Source organism: Mchenga conophoros, linkage group LG17, assembly GCF_057382185.1.
Source record: "Mchenga conophoros isolate Kocher_MC1m ecotype Shallow Benthic linkage group LG17, M_conophoros_male_GT1.1, whole genome shotgun sequence".
Classification (NCBI taxonomy): domain Eukaryota; kingdom Metazoa; phylum Chordata; class Actinopteri; order Cichliformes; family Cichlidae; genus Mchenga; species Mchenga conophoros.
The window spans coordinates 33,409,543-33,422,222 of record NC_140542.1 but is presented as its reverse complement, the minus strand read 5'-3'; the positions used below and the strand labels follow the sequence as shown (position 1 = coordinate 33,422,222).

The following is a 12,680-nucleotide window of genomic DNA, read 5'->3' as shown; positions in this document are numbered from 1 at the left end:
GGAAGCCCGAGCCAGTGAAAGGGCCCCAGATTTAAACCAAATTCTATTTCCTCTTTTCAAGCGGGGTGCAAAGGGAAGCTTTTACGTCAACTGCCCCTCTGCCACTCTAACAGGAAAAAAAAAATCACAGATTCTTGCAAGTCATTGTGTGACATAATGATGGTTACTTTAATCTTAGCGTCTTAAAGTTTTATGTGAAAAGTGTAAAGTGGTGAACAGAACTTACTTTATACCTGACTTTGAGGGGTTTTTTACTGGAAATTCTCAACAAAACCACAGTACTTACCAGGTAAATTACACTCCAGCTGATAATGCAGCATGCTGCCTCACTTTGATATTGTTGTCAAGGTCGACACTAAAAATAAAGGCTTGACTTTCAAGTGTAGACAGAATACTGTTAATTTCATATTCTTGAGACAGTTTGTTCATAACTGATCAGGACTACTTGAAATATAAGAACAAAACACACAAGTGTTTTCGGTCAGCTTTATGAAATTGTGGCATTTGGTTCCAGATGGAAAGGGCTTCAACACTGCATTCACGGTCACACTGTAATCTGCATGATAACAATGATGAACAACCCATCAGGGACGATTTAAGAGAAAAAGCCTTCAAATTCCCCTTCAGATGCATGTTGATTGTGTTTATTCATGGCAGTTAGGTTGATGAGGGAGCAATATGGAGGAGGCTGGATGGACACTTGTTACGCGTTACCGTTAAAATAGCAGACATCTCTTGACAAAGAACAAACAGCAAAGGCAGACTGAAATCAAGGCGTCTGTGAAAGCTCTCAGGAATGCAAATTCAAAAGCACTTCATTACTTGCTTTTTCCCTGCAATCTTGTGTCTGAGAGACTGAACTAAGTGGTTAATCAAGCCAAAAACCAAACCTCGTCTGAGGGGCCAGAGAGGAGGCACCTCTGCTCGCAGACAAGGCCAAAGCTGTGAGTATGTCAGCACATGTGAAAATACACAACTATGTGTTTTTAGAAACTCATAAGAAAAGGATAACACTCAAAAATAATTATTATGAGATATCCGTGACTTGTTTTTGATTTTGATACTCTGTGGGTAATTTCCTTGTTAGAATTACGGGAAAAGTACTGGCATCTAGATTTACCAGCATTTAACTGTTATTTTGTATTATATCAACAATAACTGTATTTGTTTTTAATAAGTCTCTGTCGAGAGTACAAGCTTTCTAATACTGTCAGCTTGTCATTCTATGGTTATTTCAGTGTTCCTACTGTTCTCCCTATGAACAGTTTAATGTTCTTGCCCATGTACCATGCAGTAAGTATCTTGTCTTCCTCGAACTAGCACATGATGTTAGCTTTTTCGCAACTCCCATAGGTTACAGGAATGTTGCTGTGGTAAATTTTCCAACAAAAACCCCCAAAGATGAAGTGATTAATCACTAAATATGATTAATCACATATGGAGGAGGGTGTATGGACATTAGGAAACTATTAAAAACCTACAAAGTCTTAACGCAACACATCATCTTAAACGACATTGTCCCTATCAAATTAAAAACTGTAAGTGTGTTGTGATAATGGCCCATTATAATGGAACGCACATAGCACATTCACCACAATTAAAGTCAACACACTGATTATTAATTAGAAGGGAAAAGATGCTGAATTATACCATAAGACAGTGGTTTTCTCATCAACATCAGCATTTACAGTATTCAACTGTATTCAAAACACACAAAAAATGGTAGATTACTTTATTATTACTGTATTTTTATTTATTTTACATTTTTAAAGCAATTTGTTACAGTGTACAACTCTTCTACTCTTAGAATGAGTAAGTTGGATTATTTCTATGACATGTACTGTATGACAGAAAAACAAACAAATACTGTAATGAATCCAAAGGGAATTCAGTCAAAACGTCAGAGATGCTGTCGGGTTATGTTAGTACATAGTCCTTTTCACACACACATTCCCTAACATTATTTAAGAAAAAAAAAAAGAGTCTGAACTATTCTGGTAGAGATAGATTCTTCTCTTTCTCGCTTAATCAGGGTCTTAACACAATTTTAAGGCTATGTGAGCCTTCACACACCAACAGAGAGGGCACAAGTCCTCTGTTGTCTGAAGTTAGATGCATTAACACGATATCTCAGGATGGAACTTGAGCACTGATGTTCCCCTTCAAACTGTCTTAACTGATTTAGTACCATAAAAGCGTTCGATTCGTTTTTACATATCTCTGTAAAATATGATAGAAAAAACAGTCGTGAATCTGTGACTGCGTGCGTGAAGTGCACGCTCACATTAATATGGTAATTTTATACATACTGTATATCACAAGACATGCCCCTGCATTAGTCAGTAGAAACTATCCAGCAACATCCTGTAGACTAAGTGCCAAAATATGTTCAACTTGCTGCTTTATAATACGGATAAAAGCTAATAAACAGTATTTATTTTTGTAGTTGATTAAAAATTACCAGCAATCGCCAATCAACTAATCAGCCGATTAAGTAAAAGCTTTAGATCTAAATCTATTTAGACTGTCTGCTGAATTTAAATATCAGCTGGATTATTCTAAGTTTATTCTTCCTTGATGTCTGCAGGGCTCGAATCAGCCCAAATTATCTCCCGTGCCTCCAAGAACATGTAATGCACCTGACAAATGACCATGATTTACTTATGACGTAGGGATTTCTCTCCCTGATCTTGTTATTGTTCAACAGGCGGAATGTGCGGAATGCCAGTGTGTGAGTGAACTCAGCGAGAGCCGACACTCGATATTAGATTTATGGGTGAAGATTATGACCCAGGGCGCTCTGGCAGAAACAGAGAAAAAGACAGCAAAGCCAAGGCCAATGGTACAGACGAGAGGAGGAGAGAAAAGGCAGGGAGAACGGAGCAAATGCCAAGAAATGAAATGAGGTGTTTGATCTCTCCAGGACAGGCCAGGTCTTACCCGTGGAGTGTCTGATCTGATGTAGAACCACTGAAAGCACCTCCAGCTGCACAAGGCATTCATTACAGCCACACGTACTGGAAGAGGAGAAATACATTGGAATCTATGTATTTATTTGTGACGCCCCTCTCTGCCCGTTCCACTTCACCATCCTATAAAAATCTATCTGTTCTCTGCAGATTCTTTGAGAATATACTCCTCCAACACAAACCTACCCTCTTTGTCCAAAAGTTTCCTTGAGAGACACTCGGTTTAACTCGAAGCCTCTGTTGTCTCTTCAAATGCCCGCTCGTTTTTCTTTTCTTTTATTCTAATCGATGCACTTGGCAAAGTGAAACGGTGTCTGCCTGCAGACGCAAAATAAGAAGCTCTGAAATGAAAACCTCCCTTTTAGGTGGCAATTGTATGTGGCTGTATCTTCGTCTGGTTTACCTGCGGGTCTTTGATCCTGACAGTGTGCGACTGCGTTTGATTCCTGGGGTACTTTGACAGTTTGCAGGCTGGCAAAAGGCCCTCCAGTGTCTGAAGTTAGATCAGAGGAGAGAGGGCCTGAAAAGCAGGCGTCCAGCTGGGAGAAGATCAGAAGAGACACAAACTTTAGCGAGAGCCATTGTGAGGTACACAGTAGCTGCTGGCTCCCGTAACTTTTCTCTTTGTGTGTGTGTGTTTTTCTTTTTTTCATATGGCTATCTTCTCCCTCTCTTATCTTCGTCGCAGAAGTTGAATGGCTCAGTTAAAGGTCTGCGAGGTTTTATCTGATTTCGCCAAAACAAGTCACCTTGTATTTGTTCCCTCTTTCAACTGTCTCTGAAGGTTTAAGGCCGGTGTGTGCTGAACAATGCTACACATCCTCTTTAAGAATTTAGTGTAAGAATATAATGAAGATCTCCTAAAAAAAATAATCCTAGAAACATAAAACAAAAGTCTTTAAATATCACATCCTATGTCCAGTCAGTGTGCTTAGAATAATTATTGTAAATTGAAATTAAAATGTAAATGTGAGCATGAGTTTTTGGGAGCCTCAAGTTAAAATATCAATCATTTCATTTACTGTAATTACTGCGTACACTGACAAATGTCTAAAATTATGGAACTGTATTTCCTTTGAGCCTCAGTTGGGTGATTTGAGGAGACTGTTTCACAGATTTGTAAAGCGTAACGGTGCCCTCTAGTGGTGCAATGGTAGACTCGAACAAAATTGAAGATAAAAGCAAAGAGGTTTTATTTTGCCAGTTAGTTCTGGAGTTTGGTTAGGTGAAATCATATAAATGCCACACTGCAAGACAGAAAACAAAACTGTGCAGGTATCGTACTATGCAAAGGTCTTGACCTGTCCCTCAATGTCTTTATATTTTTCTTCCAATGAGTCACACTCGGTTGTATTTTTTAGGTGGCCTTGGACAATAGTTCTCCAGATTTTTCTGAACTGTTCCATATTATTTCTTTGGATTTTGGCTCCCTTTTCACTTATTTGTCAGACATGTCCTTTTACCTCATCATAATAAATATTCAAGCATAAAAAAGGCACCTAACTCAAGAGATGAACCAGTATTGTTCCTGCACATAACAGTCAACTTGGCAAAAAAACAAACAAACAAAAAACCTAGCTAAATGTTGTGTTTTTATGCTATTTGTTATTGGCAGCCTGTCAAAAACTTTGTTGCAGATTCTTTAGTTAAATCTATTAGAAAATACCCCAAAAATTAGTTTTATTAGTCCCACCTGTGGGACTAATAAAGGTCATCTTAAAATGTATTTCTGCAGAAACAAGGTGATTCGTGTTACCCAAAAACTCTACATATCTTGGTGTGGTGTGCAGTGTGTCCTTTATTGAGCACAAGTTGCAGGCCTAAAAACTAAATTCTCTGGCTATTGGAGACTAACTGAAATAATTTCTGAAGACTACTTAAAAAAACTACCAGAAACGCTTGCTTGAAAAAGTTCAGTCTGCATTAAAAAAAATAAAGGTGGTGATACCACATACTGACTGTTAGAATTGTACAAACTGTCTTTTTGTTTCATTTTCATCTATGCTTGTTCCCATTTTCCTAGCAAAATATAAAGAAATGAGGGGTAGTATGAGATTTTTGCACTGTACTACATGTTTTATTGTTTGTTTGTTTTTAGGTCAGTATTTTCTGGAGCATTATCCATAGTCCTTCAGTATTTTATTAATATTTATTTCTAAGTTACTTACGATTGTAAAGGTACTTGAGCTTCCCTTTAAAAAAATGTCAATCAATGTAAAATGATGCTGCTTATCAGTAAATACACTGGAAGGTGCGTGCGACTGCCGCCTGTAGCACATCCTGCAGAAAAGAATTAAAAGACATCATTAATCGATCGATCGACGATGCTAGCGATCTACTAGCTCTCTGCGGTGCACTTGGCATTTGCTCTCGCTCGTCGTCTGCTTTCAACCACATTCAGGTTCTGCTCGTTCACTACAGAAATGGCAACTTCAGTGAAACTCAACACCGGTGCACAAATGCCCATTTTGGGACTGGGGACGTGGAAGGTGCGTCTGCTTTCATTTATTATGCCGTCCGACTTTGCACAAGTTTGTAGTTAGCCTTTTATGTAGGCTAACATGCCAACAGAAAATATGGTTGGAGGACGAATAATGGCCGTTTAAAACAAGTTTCTATCGTATTATCTTTCGACATTTCGAGGTAAATTGCATATACCGTCTACAGAAATTACTGCTCGACATTATTTTCACTTTAGGACCCCACCTTTGGGAGTGGAGCCAACCTTGGCCGAGTTTCTAGAACCATGACAAAGTCTGTGCGAAGCTGGGGCAGTCCTCTAATGCCCCACGTTTGCTTCACTGTTATTCAGTGCGCAGAATCAAGAGTAGTTTAAGGATTTGTTACAAGTCGTGCTACGTAACTGCTGCTGAAACACAGCTGATACATTTACCCTGCTTGTGTAAACAGTAAGGGCAGCAAGTTTAGTGTACTTGAAAGCTGAGATCGCTGTATTCTCCTTTTAGATATATACATCCATCCATCCATCCATCCATCACCGCTTCTCCTTTTCAGGGTCGCGGGGGGCGCTGGAGCCTATCCCAGCTGTCATAGGGCGAAAGGCGGGGTACATTTAATGAATATTAAATGTATTGACCTTTCCTTCTTAAATAAAGGATGGAAATTGAATTTGTCCCCCAGATGTTGCTTTTAGCTAAGTGGGTATAATGGAAAAAGTAGCAATTAACATTAGGAAAACAGTTAGACTATAGCATCACTGGACGAAAGGTATATGTGAAGAGGACACGAGACAAGGGCAGTGTAGATGTAACCTATTTAGTGGTCCTTTCCCAACAAGACAAAATCAGGAACTGGAACTCGTGTTTTCTAAGTTACATTTTGTGAAGTGTGCAAAATGTTATCTGCATAGAGACAACAGGTCCATGTATAAGTCTACCATGATGTTTTGGTACAGCAGTCTAAATGATTCTTTTAACTGCCAGGGTGAAGTACCACAACAGCTAACCATCTCTTGTTTGTTAGTCTCCACCTGGCAAAGTTGCCGAGGCAGTGAAAGCAGCCATTTCTGCAGGTTACAGGCACATCGATGGTGCCTACGTCTACCAGAATGAGGTAGAGGTGGGTGAAGGTATCCACACTATGATCAAGGATGGTGTGGTCAAAAGAGAGGATCTTTTTATTGTAAGCAAGGTGAGCTATTGGTGCAAAAAGTACCTTTTTTTGTTTGTTTGTTTGTTTGTTTTTTTAAGATTTTATACTAAATTGATGAGCAGTGCTTATGTGTGCTTTCATTTCCCAGCTGTGGTGTACTTTTCATGAAAAGTCCTTGGTTCGGAAGGGTTGTGAGAAGACTCTCAGTGATCTTAAACTGGACTACCTAGATCTCTATTTAGTGCACTGGCCCATGGGTTTTAAGGTAGGACCACTTTTGTTTTAAACATAAAAATATTTTAACTCTTTGCTGCCCTCATCTTGTTTAGTGGCATATAATCCTTTGTCATGTTACAGGCAGGTGATGAGCTTTTTCCTTTGGACAGTACAGGACAAAGCATCAGTGATAACACCAGCTTCCTGGAGACATGGGAGGTAAGTTAATAAGACTGTGTGGGATAGATTACACTTTGCCATACTTATAGTGCTGTGCTAATAATTTTGTGTATGGTGTGAGGATTACAGAGGTCAAAGTATATCACTTTAGTGACAATGGCAGACTTCATTTTGTTTTGTGGAGGTAAGAAATTGCGTTGCGTGTCAAACCAGGAAAAACTGCACCGAGAATGTGTGACAGGGTCAGTCATTTTGGATCAGGAAGGATCGTGGTTTAAGGGAAAAGATGGTCATGTTATACAGATACACGGCACTAACATTTATCAGAAATGTCTTCATTGGCACATTATTTCCTCAGTCCCATCTGCTTCCAATCAGTCAGCATTTTTTATGCAAGACAGTTCTCCTTGTCACGCTGCACAATGGGTAAACCACTTCCTTGACGTTGACAAAAATGAAATAATGAAATGACTAGTCCAGAGTCCTGAAATGAACCCAACTGAGAACTTGTGGGATTTTCATTGAGGACAAAGTTATGGCCGAGGAAACCACCACAGTTATCAAACAGTGAAAAAATATGGGAAGAGAGAAAAAAAACAATTCTGCAGATATACTGAGGTAATTACAAGAAATAGGCCTCCACTACTTCCACCTTTCTTTTTTTTCTGTAGCCATTAATAATTTCATTATTAATGAAAATATCTTTTCTGCTTCAGTGGTTACTTGTCTGTAATTCTGATTAGTTACTTTTATTTATTTTTTTAATCTGTTTTTAATTTTTCAGACAAAATCATCATCTTGAAGGAAAAAAGGGTTTTATATCATTGCATATCATGCGTGCTCACACCAAAAGTCCTTGTGCACCAAAGTCCTTGTGTTTATTTTTTTATCCCAAATGTTCTCAGGGAATGGAAGAGCTGGTAGATGCTGGTTTGGTCAAAGCTATTGGGATCTCCAATTTCAAAAAGGAGCAGATTGAAGCCATTCTCAACAAGCCGGGCCTCAAATACAAGCCTGCCAACAACCAGGTATGCTAAATGATTTGTATTGTATAAAATAACCGTTTCTGTTTGTTGTTGGAGTTAGCTGTTGTGAAAGTTAAATACTCAGGGCTATGAAGGAACAAGAAAACATTAATGTTTCATGCTTGCTGTTCTTAAAGGGCAAGAGGCCGTAATAGCATTATCTGTCTCCTCCTGTGAGGCCTGAGAAATAAATGTCTTGTTAGTTCATGATGGGCCGCAGCAGTTTCCCCTCAGGCTGGGCCAATTAGTTGAGGTGACCTTATATTTTTGTTTGTTCTCAGAATCATGGTTTACCATCAACGTCACGTTGTGTCTTATATTAGATTAAAGCACAATTCCTTTCCTTTTTGTCATCAGAGCACAGCAGTGCTATAGCTGCTTATCAGGAGATTTTTAACTGAAAATGATGCCAAATGGATCCAGCAGACTCTGAAGGCTTATGGTCTTGTATCTTCTTCTAAGCCAGTACTAAAATACTTCATTTAACCATGCTAAGAGTCTTTATATACAAATATTAGTCCTTTGACAAGACATTCAATGCAGAATTTTTAAGTGAAGCTGTTTTTCCTTCTCTTTTCTTCAGTCATTTAATGGAAATACTAAAGTGGTAATAATAATAAATAATAATAATAATAATAATAATAATAATAATATGTGCATGTTTTGAAGGGGTTCAGTGAAATGATACATGCATAGATTTATCACTCTTATTTGCTTCTCATTTTTCCCACTAGGTGGAGTGCCACCCATACTTGACCCAGGACAAGCTGATCAACTACTGCCACTCCCAGGGTATCTCTGTGACAGCTTACAGCCCCCTGGGATCCCCTGACAGACCATGGTCAGTAGGCATGGCAAATATGTTTGCCTCAAAATGACTTCAACAGGCCTTGAAAAGTGACCAAATACTCCACACTCACATTGGTTGATTCCCTTTATAATATTTATCAATACTGTTCAGCGTATTATATCCCTTTAGCGAGTTTCAACTCATGACTCTTGTTCCTCTTTCTCTCTGTGGCATATGTTGTCACGAGTTTGATATTAAGTAACAAGCCAATGAGACCAGGGTCTCATTTATTTATTTTTTTACAGAATACACTATTTTGTACACAGAGAAAATCTCATTGAACATGTATTGAAAATGCAGGGCTAAACCAGAAGATCCCTCACTCCTGGAGGATCCCAACATTAAAGTCATTGCTGAGAAACACAAGAAGACACCTGCTCAGGTACAGCTGTCCTTCTGGGCAGAACATGCCACTGATATATTCTATTTTATTTTGAGTAACTTCTATCCAAGAGAAAAAAGTAAAATCAATCTGCCTGTTGTACTCTGGAACATTATATTGAGCGTAATCACCTTATCATGTTAATAGCCTGAATTCTTATATTTCCAGGTCCTGATCCGCTTCCACGTCCAGAGAAATGTGATTGTGATCCCTAAGTCAATCACACCGCAGCGCATTCAAGAGAATTTCCAGGTCTTTAGCTGGGGAGATTGATTATCCTTCCATTTTGTTACTTAAACTTCTTTTGATTGGGTCATTATTCTTATATTTTATACACATTTGCAGGTGTTTGACTTTGAATTAACTGAGGAGGAAATGAAGACTATACTGGGATTTAATAGGAACTGGAGAGTCTGTCCAATGCAATGGTGAGACAGGATAATTGTGTGCGCTTTAAACAAAGAGTTGTGAGTTGGATAACAGGGAGTCATGACTTGAATTTCATTTTTTTCTTTTCTCCCTCTCTCTCTTTGTAGTGCCACAAAGCACAAAGACTTTCCATTCAACGCTGAATTCTGAGAGGAAAACTGGAAAGTTTCCACATGTTAACGCTGGGTCTTTGTTATTGCTTACTTTCCTCTTCTTTATGTGTTTATGCTGTTGGGTTATTGCATATAAAATCAATCAAATCTGGAAAAAAATTCCCACTTCACACTCAAGCACGTGAAAGTTATTGTACAAAAGAAGTCAGTTGACATGAGGGGTTAGGTGGAAACACTGATTTTTATTTTTATTTTTTTATTTTATTTTTTTTTTCATGGAATGACCCTGCTGTAGCTTTGACTCCTTTTACATTTCTCAGGTAAAAAAACACCTGCTTCCTGTGTTACCACTAAAGTTTATACACACACTCCAAAGACAACTTGATGCTTAATTTGATCTTTGGGTTATTATAACATATAATTGTGTTTTGGATTTTGCACTCCTGTAGTGGCATATTGGCATTGAGCCTTGGGGTGAAGTAAATGTATTTGTTAAGTTACTGAAGAGAATAAAACATAGACTTTACAATGTCATTTAGTTTGTAGTTTTTCATGTCTAGTAGTGTCACATGCAAGAGCAATCTTAACTACCTTTAAGCTTTCATGTCCAACAATTTTTAAAAATGTATTTCATTTATATAGAAAATTTGATTTAATTTGCATTAAACGTGAAACCTGCAGTCCCTGACAGAGGCAAAAAAATGGCGAATTTATAAACTTATCTCTGTGACGCACATGTTGCCTTAGAGTCATGCCATACAGTATTTGGTGCTTTGTATTACTGTGTATTACTGTGTTATAATGGTGTGGCTTTTGCTTCTCATGCTCGTTTTATTGTCGAGCAAAGCGAGCGCGTTCACTCCACACTAGGGTCTGCCCATCTATCTGCAGTGAAATCTATTGTCAGATGGAGGCAGTGTACAAGTTATGTGCTACAACCGGTCTGTAGGCCACTCTTTCTTGTGTTGTTGCTGTTCTGCGAGCCGGCCGTAGAAAAGAGCGAAGTTGTAGGATACAAAGAGCTGACGTTAAACTGAGTGTTTAAAAACAATTAAAAGTCTTACTCCTGCCATTGTCTGTGCTTTTCATGCTTTGTTTTATGATCTTTGAAGTTTATTTACTGTTCTCCGTTTCCCATGAACCCCTGTGTTCCGTATTCCGGCGCACTTGTCAACCAGCTGTCAATAGCCAGTCACATAAGTCATCTACTTCCAGCGACATACAGTCAGGATCTTCGAAGACTACCCTGCAGCACGCTTGTTAGAGCTCTTCTCCTCCTGTGTGACTGAAAATTGTACACGGATAGGTACATTTGTGGGACTAGAAATCCTGCTTCAGTTGTTGCTAGTTTAATAAAGTCCCGTGGAAAAGAATAAAATAATTATATTTAAAAATAAGAAGGAAGGACCAGCCCAAGCAGAGATTTATTGTATTCAATTCAGGTTTATTTAACGTTAACGGAGATTTGCCGTGTTAATGCGGTTATGGCGTTAACGTCATGTTAGTGAGATTAACGCTGGCAGCACTAGTATAAATAAAAAGAAGCACAATGAGGAACTGTAAAATGTACAGCTCAAATTGGATCTACAAAAAGAATAAAAACTTCATAAAAGAGTTTATGAAAGTTGGCTACACTATTGTATTTCGTGAATCTGTTCACTCCCATAAAGTGATGCTAGCATTGCATCACCACACAGAAGTAGCAGTACCTTTTTGGTCTTTTAAAAAATAGTTTGTCTTATGAATGATTTATGAATTAAACACTCTTGGCCCACAGGCAACATGTTTAACATTCAGGGCATATAGTTGTAGAGGTTTCTGTCATGTCAGCAGGGTGCTGTCATCTTGTTGCTCTTGGGCAGCAAACTGCATATTTTCTTATTACACTGTCTTTTCATTTTTTTTAAATTATGTATTTATTTTAAAATGCAGTAACACAAAAGACATCAATGTCTGATAAAATAAGGAATAGAAGGGGATTTGACCTTTCACCCAAGGGTGAAGCAATCCTTTCAGGAACCAAAGCACCAGCAACTGGTAAAATTAAAACAAGTTTATTTATTCCCTCAGAGCAACGGTATACAGTTAGGATTCTCTTCTTAGGGCACGTGATTTAAATTTTCATCTTATTATCAGGCAACTTCAGCATTTAATGCCAGCTGATCATTTAATCATTAGTGCCTCTAATGTTTCGAGATGACTGAGTTATGGGATATACACGTAGTCAAACTATGCACCACAATGAACTTGTACTAACTTACAGAAAATGGACACTATATATTTTAATGGGAGAAAAGACTGATTGGACAGTTATGATCATCCCTTCTGGCAGTGAGGATGAGTGCACCCCAGGATTAGGTCAGGGGTCAGGCATCCAATGTGATATGTGCTTTTAGATCTTATTAAGGTACCCACATGTAAAAGCCACACCTGCCAGTGGTTTCCTCCCAAAGTCCTACATAAGGTAGTAGTGTCTGACACAATAAGAGATGATGATGATTGATTTACCAACAAAGTCCCCCAAGCTCCCAAAAGTAAGGTGCTTTTTTTCCCCCTTTCTCCTAAGAAAAAAAAATTAATACCATATAGGTATGAAAGGACAAATGTTTGTTGTTGTTTTTTTTTAATCATGTCAACAAGAAGATGCTGGGTTTTTTGTACTGGTAGATCTACAGTTTAATTACTGGCTTATTTTGTGCCTTTTCATCCATAATTTTAATTACATGGATTACAACATGATGCATTTACAAACTGTAAATTAGTTCTGGCAGAACTATTTGACATTTTCACTGAAATGCCTCTCTCATTCCAAAACCCTCACTGTGGCTTAAAAAGCAGCTGAACTCACATTCATCCAATGCAAACACAAATGTCCTAACAGGATTTTTAACAAAGCCACACAAG

At 38.3% G+C, this 12,680-nt stretch overlaps 1 protein-coding gene across 1 annotated transcript; it reads left to right on the top strand.

Annotated features, from left to right (window-relative positions):
* The first annotated feature begins 5,279 nt into the window (after window positions 1–5,279).
* On the top strand, window positions 5,280–10,846 carry LOC146555788 (aldo-keto reductase family 1 member B1-like). The gene is made up of 10 exons (XM_085251791.1): window positions 5,280–5,458; window positions 6,453–6,620; window positions 6,730–6,846; window positions 6,939–7,016; window positions 7,883–8,005; window positions 8,737–8,843; window positions 9,153–9,234; window positions 9,403–9,486; window positions 9,580–9,662; window positions 9,771–10,846. Exons 1-10 carry the CDS (start codon window positions 5,393–5,395, stop codon window positions 9,811–9,813), a joined length of 951 nt encoding a protein of 316 aa, XP_085107917.1. The 5' UTR covers window positions 5,280–5,392; the 3' UTR covers window positions 9,814–10,846.
* The last annotated feature ends 1,834 nt before the right edge of the window (window positions 10,847–12,680 follow it).